Source organism: Garra rufa, chromosome 6, assembly GCF_049309525.1.
Source record: "Garra rufa chromosome 6, GarRuf1.0, whole genome shotgun sequence".
Taxonomy (NCBI): domain Eukaryota; kingdom Metazoa; phylum Chordata; class Actinopteri; order Cypriniformes; family Cyprinidae; genus Garra; species Garra rufa.
The window spans coordinates 19,526,456-19,547,132 of record NC_133366.1 but is presented as its reverse complement, the minus strand read 5'-3'; the positions used below and the strand labels follow the sequence as shown (position 1 = coordinate 19,547,132).

The following is a 20,677-nucleotide window of genomic DNA, read 5'->3' as shown; positions in this document are numbered from 1 at the left end:
ACAGCTTCACTTTTTCAGCCTGTCTTAGTACATGATATAACTACAGAAGGGTCAAGTTTTAAATTGGACAAATATCGAAACTCGTTGGTCATTTTTGAACGTGATGATATATTGGTCTCGTAGGATTCAATGATCTATGCTAAGCTATGCTAAAAGTGATATCGCCAGAACAGGAGAATTATTAACTCGGGGGGAATTGGAGAATGAGCCTATTTCCAAAAAAAGTGGAGTGTTCCTTTAATGTTCCTTTCTTAACCTTACCTTTCCTTTCTGTTTTTCATGCTGTCTGTAATAAATAGTTTAACATTAGGCTACTTTACAACAACGCCTAACACTAATATATATACAAATGTCTCTTTCAGCCTTTCTCTTTTCAGTGAGTGTGAGCCCATGTGTGCACAACTATGTTTGTGTGTACACATACACATGCCTTACTAACATACAACATAGTCGATCACACATAAACACACATCACATACAAAAGGTAGCTATTATCATTTCTTTTACATTTAAAATCAGTGTTAATGTAAAAATGACCGACAATTTTACATTCAGTCTTTTTTTAATTGATGACATTTTCATAAATAACAATTCACTGACATTTATTAAAGCTGCTGTTCCCCAGAACTAATAAAAGTAATCATAGTTGTAAGTGCTTTGCTTTCAGAGAGAAGATGATCTCTCTTAAAAAGAAAAATCATTATACAATAACATGACACATGGACCTTACAAATCCATCCATGTCCCATCCGCTATAACATCACTTCATCACTGACACAAAGGAGGCAAGTTGTGAATGAGTCTGTGCTGTATAAATACACAATCAAATTGCTTTTATCTCTACTGCGCATGGGAAATTACAGCCCAATTCTATGCTTCACAGATTAGTGTTAGAAAATGTATATTTTCAAGAACCTAATGAATTAATTCATTTAAACCTCACCAAACTATTAAAAAAATATAAATTACTGTTTAAACCAAGAGCACTTATTGCATCTATATCTCGTCTCAGAATTCAGATCTCAATAAGACAAAAATGCCTTGAGACAACTTCACCTCTGATGCCAGTCTGAAGGGAAGTTTTAACGTGCTAGACAGCTTCTTGTCTATTGCCATGCACTGATATGTACAGATCACTCTTTTGTACAGTACTCAGCATGCAGATACTTCCTATGCTCATCTCATAAGCAGATGTACATAAGCAAGCATGAGGAAATTCAGTGGATGTGATTCTGAGGCGTAATCCACACTTCAGAAACACTTCAGCATAACAGACTTTGCATAAACTAATGTAAAATGTCAGTTTAGACTTAATATGAAGTACTTTCAGTCCCAGACTAGTATTGACCCACAGTGAATCTAGGTTCCTTTGAACTTACACTCATGTTCAAACACAGAAAAAAGCAGATGTGTTGATCATTTGTTCTGGGGTGGGTCATATTTGTCTTGAGTACAGTAAATGTTAGTGACATCAGGAAACACTTTGTGCAAGATGCTCTTTTGCTTTTTTAAATACGATTCCATATCTTGAACATCACAAAAAAGCTGAACTAGATCAAACGTGGAGATAAATGTCCTCTAACATCTCTCATGTGAGAGTAATCCGTTTTTTAAAATAACAACAGCAGCAGTGATCTAACAAGAGTGTATCCTCTAGACCACTAGGGGGAGATAAAAAAAAGTAAACAGCTATCTTCTACAAGCACTCCTGCACATTTTCATCTTGTGTAAAACTCAAAATACGTTTTCATTAAAAATGCTCATTAAACAGTACACTTTACATAATTACCATGATTTACTGCATACGTTGCATCTAAACATACACATGTATCACAAAAATGTCTGACATCAGTACCCATTGTCACACACCCTAGTCCACTCTCACAGCAAAGTGAAGAGCATTCAGTCTCTCAGAGGAATGCTTATCTAATAAATAAATAAATCAGATAATACGCTTACGATGCTTGACATGCCACTATTTTCAGGTAGGTCTTCCTTATTACAAACACAGTATTTGATTTTTTTCTTTTTAAACACAGTGGCTTTCAGTCAATCAAACATTTATGGAGTCGAAAAGAGCACACAATAAAAAGCAGCCATTATTGTACAGTAATGGTATGAAGTTATTCTGAATTATGGAAAAAAGGACAATGATAAAAGAACTGGCACTATAGAACCAGCATGCCTTTCATTCCTCGTTTCTACCCTGTGTGTGTCTCATACACACATCTAAAAGGGATCGTTCACCCAAAAATAAAATGTTGTATTGTTATATATAGTGCAGCATGAAAAAGGAAGGACTGTTTAGTAGATGGCTTGAATAATTATATATTGAATAAATAAATAAATACAATAAAATAATTTAAATAAATAAAAAATTCTACAATAAGAGAGGTGACTTTGTCGGGAAGTGCATCTGCTTATTTATTTATTCATTCATATTTAGTTTATCCATTTATGAATGAATGAGTGTGAATCATCCTTTTGTGGGCTGGTCAATTTGGTATATTTTAAGTGTTCACATTTACATTTCCAAGAAATAACTTTAACCTCTTTCAGTAACCATGAACTAAACATAGTTTTAAAAAAAATCTCTTTCCACCTACATTTTCATAGGCCATTTTCCCACTGTTTTGTCTAATTCAAAATGACCATGAAACAATAATTATTGTGATTATTATTAAATACAAATATTAAAACAAGAAAAATATTGTAATAACAGTATTGTACTGAAATTAAAAAATAACTGTAAAATTATAATACTAATGTTTGTGCCTTAGTTACTTAATTTTTATGTTGGCAAGTTACCAGCATATAAATATAAGGACTGAAGGTTTCAGAGTAAAGAACTGTTCTTCTCAAACTGAAACTGTTAGAATATATGTTCTTAAGTTAAATCACAACCTGTGCAATTTGACAATCACATTAAGCCATATAACAATATTGTTTTATTTTTATATATATATTGTGTAGCCCTAAAATATTCTGTCATTTACTCACCCTCATGTCAAAAACTGTATGATTTTCTTTAGTCTGTAAATTAGAACGAAGATATTTCTAACTATGTTTTAAACATCCAAACAAGAAAACACTGACTTTTACCATATAAACATAAAACTGGCATTTTTTGTGTTCAGAGGAATAAAGTAAGGCTCTGTTTACATTAGCCAAATGTCCAAACAAACTCAAACAAGGACCAAATACTTATAAACAAACCAAAAACAGGAAGTTATGACAAGATGCGACGCTATGATTTCACGAAGGGAACAAGTGGTGTATCCAAAACAAAATGAGCAGAGAGCAAATGTGGAGCAACGAGGAGGTAAAGTGGCTTTTATGAGATCTTTGTGAGTTTGCAGGTGGTGAAAATAAAATCATATACATGCAACAATGAGCGCGCTTAGTCCAGCAGACGTCATTAGGTGTACTTGACTTTAAGCGGCACTGAGCAGACTGATTAGTGAATGGGTACTTTGATGTCATACACCAGCAGTGCTGCTTTAAGTCGAACACACCTTTTCTTTTTGTTTGGAGTGTTTGGTGAGTTCTGTCACGAAATATACTCAACCCGACCAATCAGGTTGTGAATGTATCGCTATGCCTTTAGGTTCGCTGTCAAAAATGCCAGTATGAACATTATGTAGACTAGGACAAAATGTATAATTTTCCTTTTTGTTACGGACCAAATGAACCAAATGTCACCTAAGTCATACAGATCTTGAACTACTTAAGGGTGAGTAAATGACAGAACTTTAATTTTTTGGGTGAACAATCCCTTCAATTTAATGTTTCAACCTGTACTGCATCCACTAAGGTAACCATCTAGACATCAGACTTGTGGCCTGACTGTGTGGCATTGCAGTTCTGAGATCGCAGTGGTCATCTTTAGGTTTGGGCCTCTGGTAGGGGTAACCCTGGCTCACAAGCTGCTGTGGATGGAGCCAGACCCGTTGCTCCCCGACAGAGCAGTCCCTTCGCTGTGGCTGCAGATGCTTCCCCTCCGTTGAAGTTCCTGTACGGACGTCGCGGAGGTCCACGCCGTGAGGGAGGAGCTCCACGCAGGCATATGGAAGGGAAGCTGAATCCAGCCAGACAGCACGGTGAACAAGAAATGACATCATCTTGTTCGTTAGTGGGCGGTAAAGGCTCTGGAGCGGGGCCTCTGTATCCGTTCAGTCTTGCCCATGCCATCGGCCGCCCCGGCCTCAGCAGTCCATTGTTATTGTCCAACCGGGGAAGGGGAGGTAATAACTGTGGTCCGTTAGAGATGGGTGTAGTCCAACCATTGGACTGCAAGGATGAGGAATAAGAAGAACCGCTGATAAGCCGCTTCCCTGACACATTTCCTTCTGCTGTGTCGGGCGAGCTGCTACAGTCCATGGGTTCTGTGAGGCTCAATCCTTCCTTCTCCACCTCTTCATCCTCCTCTTCCTCTTCTACCCGTTCTAAAGACACCATATCTAAGTCCAAAACCAGGCCTGAGTCCTCCACCGCATCTTGCTTTCCTTCCGCTTCTGTCTCTTTCATTCCATCTCTCAGGTCTTCAATCTTCTCCTCCTCTTGGTCCCGGAAGGGTAGCTGTCTTCCCAGCTCGGGGGTGCATGGCAGGGAGCGACACCTTCGGGGGGGACCTCGTAGCCCCGGACTCCCGCTTAGTGGTGGGGAGGCACAGGGGTCTGGAGGTGGTGGAAGGGTAAAGGTAAGAGAGATGACAGATTTGCTAGGAGTGTCGAACAGCTTGATGCGACCGCCATTGAGGTCTTGGCGAAGAGAGAATGGGTTGACCCGTGCAGGCGTGCCTAAACATGGTGAAGTGGCAGGAGGCAATACGTCTGACTGACTACGGGACAGGCGCTGGTCACCGGGATGAGGCGAGCTTCTCCTCCTATACGGACTGACGTCAATGGCAATGGGTTCTGAGGAAACCATAACAAGGAATGGTTGGTAAAAGTGCAAAATTATTTCTTGGTGAATGCTGCAGAAAGAGTGATTTCGAATTTTGAAAAATGTTGAATCTTGAATTTTTAAATTCTGAATGAATAGCCTGCTAACTGGTAAAATGTACTTAAAATTTACTTAAATGATGTTTTTGAATTAAAAATTTTCTTATGCTCAACAAGGCTGCATATACTATAAAAAGTATTGTGAAATATAACAATTTAAAACACATTTTCTATTTGAATATACACTTCCGGTCACAAGATTTTTAATGTTTTAAGAAGTCGCTTTTGCTCAAGTCTGCATTTACTTGATCCAAAAACAGTAATATTGCGAACTATTTAAAATAACTATTTATAATATTTGAATATATTTTAAAATGTAACTTAGTCCTGTGATCAAGGCTAAATTTTCAGCATCATTACTCCAGTCTTCAGTGTCACATGATGCTTCAGAAATCATTCTAATATGCTGATTTGCTGTTCAAGAAAAATGTATTATTATTAATAATATTTAAAACAGTTGAGTACATTTTTTCCAGGATTCTATGATGAATAGAAAGATCCAAAAATCAGCATTTGTCTGAAATAAAAAGCTTTTGTAACATTATACACTATACCATTGAAAAGCTTGGAGTCAGTATAATTTTATTTTACAGAAAGGAATACTTTTTTTAGTGAGGATGTTTTAAATTGATCAAAAGTGATAATAACGACATTTATAATGTTCAGTGTTGTTTTTGACAACCATCTTAGATTTAGTCTTAGTCTTTTGGACTAAAATGCTTATTAGTTTTATGTGATATGTGATAGTTTTAGTCCAATTTTAGTCGACGAAAAGTCAAAAAGGTTTTAGTCTAGTTTTAGTCGACGAAAAGTCAAAAAGGTTTCAGTCTAGTTTTAGTCAAAAAAGGGGAAAAAGTAGTCTTTTAACAAATGAATGTAGGTCAGTAAGTATTTTGCTGTTGGGTAGTGTCACTTATAAGTTCCGAAAATAGCAGATCCATAGTTCAACACAATGTGAGCTTCCGGATCGACTATTTTCACCAATAATTACAATAATGAAGGAATGTTTTAAAACATAAAAGACAAACAAGGATGGAATGCTAAAACGGCTTGCCATAGCGGCAGATACTTTTTAGGTTTTGATTGGCATGCACAATAAGCAGAAATGTCATGCATTTTAAACGTCTGACGGACCACCCACTAACATTTTCGTCTATTCTCGTCTCGTCAACGAAAACTCACACACGTCTCGTCATGTTTTAGTCAACAACGAGCCATTTTTATCTCGTCATCGTCTCGTTATCGTCATGAAAAAAGTGGCGTCAACGAAATGATTTCGTCATCGTCATCGATGACGAAAACAACACTGATAATGTTACAAAAGATTTATATTTTAGATAAATTATATTCTTCTGAAATAGAATAGAAAGAATATTATTTTTTTATATTTTTTATAATTCTATAATAATAATAAATGTTTTTGAGCAGAAAATCAGAATATTAGAATGATTTCATGTGACTAGAGCAATGATGCAAAAAATTCAGCTTTTAAATCACAGGAATAAATTACATTTTAAAATAGTTATTAAAAATATTTCAAAATTGTACTGTTTTTGCTGTACTTTGGATCAAATAAACGCAGGCTTGGTGAGCAAAAGAAAAGTCTTTAAAAAACATTAAAAATCTTACTGTTGAAAAACCTTTGACTGGTGGTGTATTTTAAAAATTACATTTATTACTGTGTTGACAAAACTAAATTTTAAGCAGCCATTACTCAGTCTTCAGTGTCACACAATCCTAAAACAATGCTGATCTGGTTCTCAAAAAAACATTTCTTCTTGTGATGAAAACAGTTGTTCTGCTTAATATTTTTGAAATTTTAAAATTGATTTGAAATAGAATTGTTTTGTAACAATCTAAAAGCCTGTACTGTAACACTGTTGATCAATTTAATGTATCCTTGGTGAACCAAATGAATAATTTATTTAAAAAAAATCTTACTGACCCAAAATTTTTAACAGTAGTGTATATCATTGATTTATTTAAATTATTTTTTACAGAGTATTATTAAATAAACGTATTACACTGATTTACCCCTACCCATGTTATCTGTAACATACTTACCTAAGATGACTGGAGCTTCACTCATCTTCCTCTCTCTCTCTATCCTCTCAAGTGTCACTACTATTTCAGAGAAGGCAGGACGATTGTCTGCATTCATCTACAACAAAAAGAGGATAACAAATTAAAAACACAACTAAGACCATGACATGATGTACTCTGCGTTAATGTATGTCTGAATGTATATGTGCATATGTGGCTTACATTGCAGCAACTGACAGCCAGGCCAAGAAATGAAGGTGGACAATCTCCCACCATTTGCTCAAAAGTGTCCACATCCAGTCCAAAATCCTACAGACAAACAGACACATGATATTACACACATACTACTCTGATCAGGCATCTTTACACACATAGGCACATTTTTGATTAATCACGAGCTCTGTAATAATGAACACTGTGTTGCTTTCTAAAAAATGTTTTAAAAAATTAAATATGAATATGTATTTTTGTGGAAATATACAGCATAATGCTGCTTCACCAGCAGAGGGAGACAACACTCTAAAAGGCAGATGTTGATTTCAAAGGCTGAACTGCAGTGGTCATGAAAAATTAAAGGTCTGTGAATTCTTAGATTGGATCTTATATGCACACACATAATATTAAGCAAAAAAAAACAAAACAAAAAAAACAACAACAACAACCAAATAAGCATATTATTTTATCATTCATTTGATTACGGTTTAAAATTACAGACACATATTAAGTTTTAATATATTTTCAGAATATCAACATTTCAATTATCTCAATTATCCTGGGTCAATTACCTAAACATGAAAAAATAAACATAAAAGGTTTAAAATTTGTCCTAGAATAAATTTAGATATTAATCATTAGCTATTAAAGTCATTTTGAACAGAAAATATATTTTTTTAGGCTTGATCTATGTATGGTAAACCAGCTACATGATTCTGTGGTTAATTTTGTGCTTCGTGTGGTGTTGTGCAGTTGTATTATGTACCTCAGTTCGTGGGAGGATATCTGGGTCAGCCTCAATTCGAGCAATAATCTCACAAAGGATTATTCCATATGAAAAAACATCCGCCTATGGTATGAAAATGAGATGAAGTTACACAAGCACACAAGTAGAGTTAAATATTGATTTGTTAGTGTTCAAAGACAGGATACCTTCTCATTGTACAGCTCTCCTCTTAACATTTCTGGAGCCATCCAGTAGGGGGAACCCACAACAGCCAAAGGCTGCTTTTCAACACCATCACTGTAGACAAGCAAGACAAAGCATGGGTCATTTTAATCAATATTTAGGCTATGTTTAGAATATAGCCTTCTTGGATAACCATGATACTTTTACTTGTGTCTCTGGTTAAGTCATGATCCATTTAAAATATCATCATGATCAAATGTGTGTCAAAAAGATACACTATTTGTGTGTAAAAAAAAAAAAAAAAAAAAGACATGCACTGACCTGTAATCAGGGATTTTCTCAGCCAGTCCAAAGTCTCCAACCACAGCAGTAAAAGCACCGTTGTCACAACGGACCAGACAATTCTGTACAGTACAGTAGTACAGTCAGGGTATTTAATAAGGTATTTAATACCTTATTATTTTAATTTCAGTGTTTTTAACCTTATAGCCTTATTTATAGAATGCTGCTTGAATAATGTATTTTTGTAGGTCAAAACCCAAAACGAGTTAGCATTTTAGCATTTCTGGTTCCATCGTCCTGAAGTCAATGGGTTTTTAAACAATGCTGCTTAAAAATTTGTGAACCCGTTAGAATTTTCTATATTTCTGCATACATATGACACAATGAATCAGATTTTCACAGTCCCGTAAGTAGACAAAGAAAATCCAATCAAACAAAAAATATAAAAATATATACTTTTTCATTCATTTATTCTCAAAAATGGTCCAATATTTCATATCTGTGAGGGGGTTAAAGTTTGTGAATCTCTAGTATTAGCTAGCTATAGTTAATTTGAAGGTGAAATTAAAGGATTTGTTCACTTTCAGAGCAAAAATTCACAAATAATGTACTCACCTCCTTGTCATCCAAGATGTTCATGTCTTTCTTTTGCATTTAAGGATTTCTCTTCATATAATTCATATATATGGTGCCACCAAGTTTGAACTTCCAAAATGCAGTTTAAATGCAGCTTCAAAGGGCTCTAAATGGTCACAGCCAAGGAAAAAGTGTCTTATCTAGCAAAGCAATCGGTTATTTTCTAAACAAATTGACAATTTAGATACTGTTAAGCACAAATGCTCGTCGTGTCTTGTCTCTGTGATGCACATACATAGTCTGTGTGATCCGGGTCAATACAGTTAGGGTATGTCGAAAAACTCCCATCTCGTTTTCTTCTCCAACTCCTTGTTGAAAAAAACTGCATATGCTGGTTAGGTAGGTTGTAATGTTGGGATGCTGGTTTTATCTGGTTTATGCTGGTCCTTAGCTGGTTTTCATAAAGCATCAAAACCTACGCTGTTTTTTTTAACAGGGAGACTGTGATTGTTTAGAACCATTTGAAGCTACGTTTAAACTGCATTTTGGAAGTACTTACTTGAGGGCACCATACATATCCATTATATGGAGAGAAATCCTGAAATGTTTTCCTCAAAAAGCATTTCTTTACGACTGAAAAAAGAAAGACGTGAACATCTTGGATGACAAGGGGGTGAGTACATTATCTGTAATTTTTTTATTCTGGAAGTGAATTAATCCTTTAAAGTCCGTTCAGAGGTGTTTTCAATCAGTGGGATGACTATCAGGACATCTTTCCAAGAACTGAATCTCAAGAGAAAATGGAATTGGCCAAAATTCCAACAAGCCGTTGAGCAGTTACAAGAAACATTTAGCAGCAGTTATTGCTGCAAAATGGGTCACAGCAGATCATTTTTCTCAATAAACAAATGACAAAGTATTTATTTTTGTTTCATTTCTTTGATTGGATTCTCTTTGTCTACTTTCAGGACTTGAGTGTAAAAAATCTGGTGTTTTGTGTCATATTCATGTAGAAATACAGAAAATTCTAAGCACTGTAGGTTTTTGGTTAAATGCCTAAAATAAGGTCTGTGTTAAACACAAACTCAATATATTTTAATGCTTAAATACCCATTGTGTTTAATTAAGTTTTTACTTGTCTTGAAAAACGTGGTTGCTAACAAATGGCTAAATGGGACTATACACGATGAGCCGCCTAACAGGTAAATTCCACTCTTCACTAGTCTACTTTGACACCTTCATTGTGTTTATAATTGTGATCTTCCAAACAATTCCAAATGTTTTTAAATTAAGAAATATTTATCAGAAGCTTAACTGTGGTGACGTTTAAGTCCTGCGAACATGTTGTTCTTTATTTGCTCACTTTTTAATCCTGGAGATTGAATTTAGGCTTTGTGAATATTATCATGATGAACAAAACATGTAAGAATAACAAACTTTTACTAATCACATCTTATTTTCTGCACTAATCTAAAAGCCAATGGAAAAATCTCATTTTGTCAAGGAAACCAGGGTAATGCTTACTTCATGATTGGCCTACAAAAATACAACAACTCTGCAGTCATTTTGTCCCATAACACCAGAGTGCATCAAGCACAAAACGAACAGACATAGCAGCTGGCACAATAAACCACATATAACTGTGTCTGTACCTTTGATGTAAGATCTCGGTGGAAAATGCCCTTGCTGTGTAGATACTGCAGCCCTCTTGCAATGTCCAGAGACAGACCTATTCTCACACTCCATGGCAGATATATGTCACTGTCCAGCAGCTGCTCCACGTTGCCCCCATTTATGTACTGTAAACATAGTGAAATTATAGTCATCATCACATCAACCAGACAGTCCATTTACTCCTAAAGTCTGGATTTCTGTGCAATGTCTTACCTCTGTAAGAGCATGAAGCTGTCCTTCATGAACACACACCCCCAAAAACCTAATAAAAGTGATAAGAACTATTTATTAAAGTCAAACTCTACGAACACACAACTCAATAAAAATATTATATCATTGCACTGTATGTTCATTAAATTGTTCCACGCATATAAAGAGAGGTGTTCCCTGTTTTATGAACAAAAATGAACAACCCTAAATCTCACACCTGAGGATGTTGGGGTGGCAAAGGCGGTTCATGAGTTGCACCTCTCTCAGCATGTTGGCTTTGTTGCTGGCCATTGTGTTCATCTTCAGAGCCATCACCTGCCCTGTGATCCTGTGCTGCACCTGCAGAATACACACACACTTATTCAGTGACACTAACAAAAAGAACTGTTTGTATGATACATGTAATAGACCAGAGATGCATAAACTGGCCCATGACCTTTGATCTGGTCCACCACGCTACAGCCGGTACTCAACCAAAATAAGTATTTTACCACTGCCACAGGCTTGAAAATTAATGAGGGCTTGTGGCAAAAATTCCACCAAAATGAAAAAAAAAAAAAAAAAAAAATGCCTTTGTAGTAAAAGGTTGGGGCACCTCTGAAAATGCAGGGCTCTAGAGTGCGACCAATTTGGTCGCACGTGCGACCTAATTTCTCAATGGTGCGACTAAAAAAAATCAAAGGTTGCACCGGTGCGACCAGCAGTTCGAGGGGGAAAAAAACGAAACTCCGTGACTCTTAAAGTCTCCCTGTTGTTCAACAACAGACAGACATTAGGCCCATATCGTGGTCTAAACCAATCAGAGATGAAGGACGGATCCCGCCCCCCCTCTGATTGGCCGTGGTCCAGATATTCCTGTACGTGTATGTACGTTTGAAAATGCATGTGATGCAGTCAGACAGAGAGAGGTGAGTAATGTAGCCCATCAGGTAAACAGTGGATGTAGCCGCGGATTATGAGAGAAGATGAAAAGAACGATATTTTTTTCTTACCGCCCGCACCCGCAAACATTCTAATATTGTATATAATTTTCGCACTTTCTATATGCATGGTATTGAAATAGCTTTTAAATGAGTGGTCGCGCGGTTTACTATTACTTTCGATTTTGCGATAATAACGCGCACTCTGTGTAAAGGGAGCAGCGCATCTTATAATTTGTCAGTGAACAAGATTGAGCAGCAAATCCTCTAGCATGTTTTTTTTTAGTCATCTCTCCTTACTTTCGACCCATGATCAGTCAAATCTAAAGGTCATTGCACACTGAGTCCGATTTTTTTATGCGTTTTTTCAGTTTTCTCATATTCGCCATCCTTTCATATGAAAATGCTTATTATGGATGCAAAATGCAGAAAATCGAACCTGATCTGAATTTTTTTTTTTATGACGGACGAAAGTTTCAGAGGCAGTGTGTAACCTCGATTAACATAATAACCTGAGTTCGTATTTATTTTTTAACGTGCGGAAATTTAATACTCATGTGTGCAATGACATTAACTCCAGCAGCTCGTGTTGGATGCAGGGTTGCCAAGTCCGCGTTTTTCCCCCACGGAATTGGTCTACTTTTAAACTGTTGCCCTGGGTTCATTTCCCCCAGTGGTTTAAATGTTTAAAATATTGCAGAAATTAAATTTCAATAAAATGCCTGTATTTAAAATTGTTGCGTTATACCTATAAAACGGTGCTGGATGTTAGGTTTTGTAAAGGCTACGGGTAGGAAGCCTTTGAGCGGTGTTTATGATCAATGTGCACAACTGTAAAATGTGTATTTTAGATATGGAAATTTTTTATATTTGGGATATGGTCAGTACGCTATTTTGGGTTGTTCTTGGCTGGCCATTGGGCTAGTTATGTCATATAGACTTGGTAACTCTGTTGTCAGATGCGTTCAGTTTAGAATTGTAGCTTACATTTTCCAACTGCAGTAAATTATTTTTTATTTCTATAAAAATGCAAAATGACAGGGAAGGTGCTGCAGCAAATAATGTAATCAGCACATAACCAAACACAGTGTAACACCAACTACGCCAAATGGAAAAAATGTGCACTTCTATAATGCATTTAAATAATACTTACTCTGTTTTCAAACACTAATTTTACACTTAATATACTAAAAATTATTGAGTACTTCTTAGGATAAGTTTAGGAACATCTATAGTGTACTAAATGTTGCTATTTTGCAAAATTTAGTACACTATAGTATCCAAACTTTCTTTTTGATTTCAGCTCAGTAAAGCATTTAAACACTTTTTCAGTAAGTTGCCTTTCTTGTAGAATTGTGAATCAAAAAAAAAAAACTTTATATTGACCAGATTGTTAGTTAATCATTTACAAGTCAATATTGCCTATATGGACAGCGATTTAAAAAACAAAACAAATAAATAAATAAATAAAAAAAGTTAACTTGTAAAACTGCGGTGTTAAATGTGATGCGGTTGAAAATTTGGGTGCACCTAACTTTTGTGCTGGTGCACCTAAGAAAAAAAGTTAGGCGCACCAGTGCAACCAGTGCAAAAAGTTAGTCTAGTTAGTCTAGTCACCAGATGTCACGCTTCCGTTGTATTCACATTCACACTACACAGACTACTGCACTACACCCTGGACTACATTTCCCATGCTCCACCTCACTGATCATGCTCACAGGTGTTTCCAATCAGACTCTGTATACACTTGAGGCACTTGTTCTTTCAGATGGCTGAGTATTGTCAGCTCTTATCACTGGAGATGTTCTGGTATCCTTTTTCCCTTTTTCTTCTTCTTTCTGCTCTAAACAGTGGTTGCTTGTGGCAACACAGCACAACTTCCTGTGTTTGCATTGTGAGCAGCGAAAAAGCATTGGCTTCCGATTTGCTAGTGGGAAAAACTTGTCTAGTTTAAGAAAATGGTATCGGATTGGTACGTGGGTTCAAGTACTTGCCGATTCCGATGCTAGAATTTTTTGTGGCATCGGTGGCATTTCCGATATCGGAATCAGAACAACCCTACTTATCGCTACCCTATAGCTGATAGCTACTTTACGGAGCCTGCGCTAGTTTTCTTTGCCTACTCATAGTCGTGCCTTGTCTGCTTTCCTGTGTCCTGATTCTTGCCTGTTTATTGGATTACTCTTTTGTCTCGCCCTTACATACCTGTTTGACCCTGCCTGTTTTTAACGATGTTTGGAAATAAAAGCCTGCATATGGATCTGCCTATTTCACGTCTCTGTCCCTACATTACAGATACAGCAGTTTAATCTGTAGTTGAATTTCCATTCAATAAATACAAGCTAGTGCTTGCTGTAGCAGTTGTAACACGCTTCAGAAACCCTCCAGCTTCCCCAGCTCCACCTGTATAGATCGGCTACAGAGTGATGTATGACATATATTTATTTAATATATGTACTGGCACTGGCAGTAGCAAGTTTCGGTACTTGCTCTGCCACAGAACAAACACATTAACATTGCCATGTATATTACCAAGCTAAACCAATTTTTTTGTATATTAATATCAAGCTTCTGTATGTAGAGACTGTAGGGTGATTATCATCCCTCACATTCTTTACATATTCTCATGAAAATCATGAATACATAGCAAAAATGGACATGAAATAATACATTTAGTAAGATGTATTCTTAAATGAAAAACTTTAACAGACTAAAAACTAAAAAAACTTGTTTTCAAGATACATTCTCTTAAAAGAGAATCGCCTTAGTATTTTTTTAATAGTAAATTTTAAATATAATGTCAAAAACAAAACAAAAAAACACATAGTACATCACTAAACCGGAGTGTCTAAAACTTCTAGCTGGTCAGTGGAATAAGTGCTTGATGGCTCAGGTCATTCAGTCATGTAAATGACCTGCTCTCATTTAGGATAAAATCTATATACATCTGCACAGGTGTATCTAAAGCATTTTCTGGCCCTACTAGGCAGAAGTACTCTGCAGCATGCATTAGATTGATTTGCCATTAAATGTGAGGCAAGAAGAGGAGTTGAGGATAGAGAATCTAGTAGAGGATTGAGAAGCTGGATCAACTGTTGGGATCTGTATGTACAGTAATGTTGCATTAGTGTATTTAGGTTTGAAGTAAATATGGCTTTGTGTGTATGAGAGAGTTGGAGAAAGATCCAGTAGAGTATGCAGCGTATTAACAGCCATTAGGGCACTAATAGGCTTTCTGGATTTCCCATCATCCCACCTAACCAGCAGGAATCCAGGACATCATCACAACAACGTCACATGCAAACCAAGGGCTTCACCCACTACCATCACCAAACACCATGACATTCACCATCCCTCATGAATAAATCAAATATCAGACTGACTTTGAGAAACACATGTCCACAACACATTCATATTTCATACTCTGTCACTTGTCGTTCCAGTCATTCGTCATTTATACAAAACTCTTCTATGACACTATATTGCTATGCCATCAAATTTTAATAAATGTTGACTTCTAAAAAGGAAAATAAAAGACAAATGACGTTTTTCTTGGGGTGGTACAAACACAAACCACTTTCATTAAACATTAATTTTTTTTAAAGTTACATGCACAGCTTTTCAAAATTATGTAGTTGTCTACTGTATAACAAAAATATAAATATAAAAAAATGTGCTGTGACATTTGTTTTTTTTGTTATTTATAGAGTCAATAAAACCTCTTTAGTAAGTAAGAGTTAGACATAAAATGTATGCTCAGTGCTCACATTACTGTAGTTCTGTTACTGAAAATAATTTATAATTCTGAAGAATGACGTGTACTAAACAGCTGTAATAAACAGAATTAATGACAGGTAATGACATCTGGGGAAAAAAACCCACAAAAGGATAAGAGAAGTAACTACTACATTAATATTGTGGTCCACAATGTTCTTAAAAAGTATGAAAGAAGTGCATTTGTTTTTGAGAAGAAAATCAGAGATGCTAACTGCTGATAGATGCAAAAACCTTCAAATAAAAGCAATAAACTAATATTTTTGACCTGCACTTCAGACAGAGTCAACAGTGGCTTGGGCCAATGAACACACACATACCCCTTTGTGAGGAGGCAGACAGATTAGGGCAGGTTGGTAATCTGATTATGCTGTCGAGTACAACCAACTTGTTTTATCATTAATCACAGACACTGTTGCTCTTAACATGGACACATTTGACACAACATATACAACAATAGATGATTAATATATTGTGATAACTTAGCTACTACACACTGTTCTTGAGACTTTAGGATCTGTGTAATTTTTCACATTAAAAAATTTGTTCAAATTTAGTGTACACTTACAAATTGCTTTAAACTAGAGATTTCTATATGAACAATACGCAGAACCAATTTCTATTCATTTTAGACACAATATTGAAATGATCATTTAAACAATGTAATATCATTATGAATTATAATGAATTATTTTTAATATTATAATTAAGTTGTATGTCGTTGAGAAATTATCAAAAAAAAAAAAAAAATATATATATATATATATATATATATACATACCAGATATATAAGATTGTAAGATTGATGATAAGATTGTTTACTATTTAAAATAACAGTTTTGTATTTGAATGTATTTTATAATGTAATTTATTGCTGTGATTTTAAAGTTTAATTTTTAGTATCATTACTTCACTCATATGATCGTTCAGATATCATTCTATTATTCTGATTTCCTGCTCAAAAATGTATTATGATTATGATTACTATGTTAAAAACAGCAAGTAAAATGTTTTTAGGTTTCTATGATGAATATAAAGTTCAGAACAGCATTTATCTGAAATATAAATCTTTTGTAACATTATAAATCTCTTTATCATCACTTTTGTCCCACCCCCGCAAAACAATTATACCAACTTCAAGCTTTTGAATGGTATAGTCTATACTGACTATGTACTCAACTGTTTTAAATATTGATGATAATAATAATAATAATAATAATAATAATAATAATAATAATAATAATAATAATAATAATAAATGTTTCTTGACCAGCAAATCAGCATTTGATTTCTGAAGGCTTATGTGACATTAGAGACTGGGGAAATTATGCGGAAAATGTACCTTTGATCACATGAATAAATTTTATTTTAAAATTTATATTCAAATAGAAAACAGTTATTTTAAATAGTAAAACTATTTCAAAATGTTACGGTTTTTGTTGTACTTTGGATCAAATAAATGCAGGCTTGGTGAGCAGAAGAGACTTCTTTAAAAAAACATTAAAAATCTTACTGTTTAAAAATCTTTATGTTATGACTGGTAGTGTACACACACACACACACACACACACACACACACACACACACAGAGACACACACACAGGTCTGTTTTTGTGAATTGTGGGGACTTCCCATAGACTTCTATTGATTTTATACTGTACAAACCATATTTGCTATCGCCCAACACTGACCCTACACCTAAACCTAGCCTGCACGCACAGGAGACTGTGCATATCTTTACATTCTCAAAATAAAACTTATTCTGTATGATTTATAAGCCTTTTGAAAAGTGGGGACATGGGGCAATGTCCTCATAAGTCACCCTCTCCTTGTAATACCTATGTCACACCCATGTCATTACACAAATTTGTGTCTTGATATGTCACAAAACACACACACACACGAACACACACACACACACACACACACACACACACACACACACACACACACACACACACACACACACACACACACGTATAGGTAAAAGAGATTACTGATCAGTTTCTTCTATAATAAATTATATACACATGTACACACCTGTTATATCAAATCTGTACGCTATAGTTTAAGGTTGTATTGTGATTATTGGATAATCATCTGTCACAGTCAATGCCAGTGTGAATTAATTTCACTAGCTTTTTGGATTTTGTTCATACTTATAATTTATAGTATAGTATGATATCTATGGGCTTCTATCCTAAAGTCATTTGAAGTGCATCTCATCAAAAGGTGCAAACAATCATCTATATGAAAAGGCATGATCACTATAAGCCTATGACAGTGGGTGATCAGTTGTGGATTAAAAAAAGATGGAAAACTTACCTTAAAGACTTCTGAGAAGAACCCAGAACCGATTTTTTCACAGAAAAAATCGTCAATTCGTGCCAGGCTGGACACGGCACTTCGAAGGGCCCGGTATGATGATGGCCGGGTCCGGTTAGGCCCGTAAAGGGCATGCAAAGGGGGTTCTTGGTTATCATCTTGATCCATTATGATGGACAGATAAGAAAGGGGTCCCTTTACCGTAACCAAGTCCAAATATCCATATCCCGAGTGAGACGCACAACAAAATCACGTACAAAAACTGCTCAATAACTAATAAAACGTCTTACAACGCTGTAAAACACATACAACTACACGATTAGATATTCTCCAAAAAGGAAAAATGAACGCAAATGATGAAGAATGTGCTCGGGCTCTTTTCCAAGTGATGCGGTTGCCATGGTTCATATTCCGGTCTGTGGCGCGATCGTTAATACAGTCTTTACTCCAGAAAGGTCGAGCGTCCGATAAGCAGATCTGTCCTCACTAATATCTGTCGCCGGCTTGCCAGTTGCTCTTCAACTCTCTTTCACACACAATACACCTGTAAAAATGTTAAACATGATTTAAAAATAAGTAGTGTGTCATTACATATTTATAGGCATGGTATATAAATCACTTGAAGCCCAATAAATGGCGACAGCAAGACTGCAATTGTGCCAGCGACATGAAGAGATGCAGCTATAAAGTCAATGGGACAAATCTTATTTGCAAGCTTTTTAAACAAACAGAGTACAGCAAAATCATATCAATGGCTGCAAGAAATTCGGTGTGGATCCGCACCATCTGTCAAGCCTGGCTACAGACAGGATCCATTGCGGATTGTCGCTGAAATTACATGACCGCTAAAGGGCTTGCTCTGAATGCAGTTTGCATTTCACCTTTATCGATTTTCAAAGCGAATACCGTTTTGCACACTTAGCTTATTATTATTTTCTATTAGGCATTCGATATTATAATAAAAGCATCTTTAAGAATGCACATGCAACCGGGGACGGCATGCACGTAGCCGGGCCCATGCGGCTGCACTAGAATATGGCACTGTAACGTTACCTGGTTTTGGTAGGATCGGAGAAAATACTTCCTCTTTTTGGCAGCAACGTTGCATTTAGCAGATCTTAGTATTTTGACAACAACATCTCGATTGCAAGCTGTCACTGTCCGTCTCGGCCATAGTGAAACGCTATGCCGCTTGTGAATTTGCCCGTTCATTGGTGAAGAATAGGGGCAGGTCTTGGAAAGGCTGGACGTTGCGCGTCGAGCATGCGCAGTAAATGCTCCAACGCGTGCCGGTGTGATTCTGCACTATTGCGACTTTGCACTGCATTCTTCATTATGTTTTTTCACAGAATAGCCGAACACAACAGGCTCCAAGCCAGATCGTTAGCTGTGCCCTTAGCACATTAAATATTTTTTTTTAAGTTTGCCTTTATTTGTAATATGATCTTTCGTATTTTGGCTTCTGATTGGCCGCATTATACATCAAACAAGCATTCGAGCCAATGAGCGGCCAGTGCGCTGGAGTAGCTGAACTATGATGTCATAGTCACACTCACAGTCCATAAAGATGCAGTCAGTGTTTGGATGATATCATCGTCGTGAGTCAGCAATACAAAAACAGCACACTGACACATTCTTTAAAAATGAAAATATTGCATCATATCAATTTAGTCACAGCTGTGTTTCATCCGAATGAAGCCTCTTTCACCATCTAAATCAGACAATTTTTGGGAAATAATTGACTTAAGTGATTTTATTAAAACCTACAGCCGAATTAATGTTAAACCTGAAATATAAGATTATGTATAGTTTGAAATTAAATAAATAAAATTAAAATAAGCTTAGCTAAATGTTAAGGCAATGTTTTTTTTTTCTGTTAATTTAATGGTAAATGTATCAGACCATGATAAATGGCAGACAACCCAAGAACTTAACCTCTGACTGCAGGCCTCAGATAACATGTTCATGAAAGTACAATTAGAAAAGTGTGGGGAAAATAAGGCATGTTTAGAAGGATTGCCAGAGCAAAGTCTATAATAATAATAATAAAAAAAAACATGGCAGCACAGTTTAGGTTTGCAAAGTTGGATCTGAACAAACCATAAGACTTTTAGAGCAATGTTCCTTTGAACAGACAAGACCAAAGTACAGATGTTTGGCCATAATACACAGTGCTATGTTTGGTGAAATCGTAAAGAGCAAATGAGCACAAATACCTACCAAAAGTCACACATGCTGGTGGAGGGCTAATGATTTTGGGCTTGTTCTGTACCCATCACAGTCACTGAATAGCTATGAACTCTTTTGTATACCAAAACATTCAAAAGTCAAATGTGAGGACATCCATTTAACAGCTAAAGCTAGGCCAAAATCATTGCAACAGGACAATGATCCCAAGCACACCAGCAAATCTACAACAGAAAAAAAAAAAAAAAAAAAAAAAAAAAAAAAGAAAAGAATCAAGGTTTTGCAATAACCTACTCAAAGTCCAGGCCTCAACCTGAATAAAATGCTGTGATGAGAGCTGTGCTAAAACTAATGCACATGGCTTTTCTATCTTGGCTTTATTTTTGCTAAATAAGTAATGAGATGGTGTGATATGTCATGTGATGTTGTTCATCTGAGGTTTTATTTTTCAAAGTTTAAGACCTGCCAGTGACCATTTTATTTATTATGTCCTGATACAGAAAACCATGGAATTCAATAGGGTGTCCTGACTTTTTCACATGACTATATATATGAGGTAA

General features: G+C 35.8%; 1 protein-coding gene across 2 annotated transcripts; it reads right to left on the bottom strand.

Moving 5' to 3' along the window:
* Window positions 1–550: 550 nt before the first annotated feature.
* Window positions 551–19,129, bottom strand: tesk1a (testis associated actin remodelling kinase 1a). 2 transcript variants are annotated; one of them, XR_012355732.1, is made up of 12 exons: window positions 18,984–19,129; window positions 17,931–18,474; window positions 11,129–11,250; window positions 10,915–10,963; window positions 10,680–10,826; window positions 8,491–8,573; window positions 8,193–8,283; window positions 8,026–8,109; window positions 7,269–7,355; window positions 7,068–7,164; window positions 2,226–4,916; window positions 551–2,194 (listed from the first exon to the last, which is right to left on the bottom strand). XR_012355732.1 is itself a non-coding variant. In XM_073842889.1 (11 exons), the coding sequence occupies exons 2-11, from the start codon at window positions 18,096–18,098 to the stop codon at window positions 3,886–3,888; spliced, it is 1,959 nt and encodes a 652-aa protein (XP_073698990.1). In that variant the 5' UTR covers window positions 18,099–18,474; window positions 18,984–19,129; the 3' UTR covers window positions 551–3,885. The 2 variants fall into 2 exon arrangements, 1 of the variants encoding a protein (XP_073698990.1); XM_073842889.1 differs by having other exon boundaries at window positions 551–4,916.
* Window positions 19,130–20,677: the final 1,548 nt, after the last annotated feature.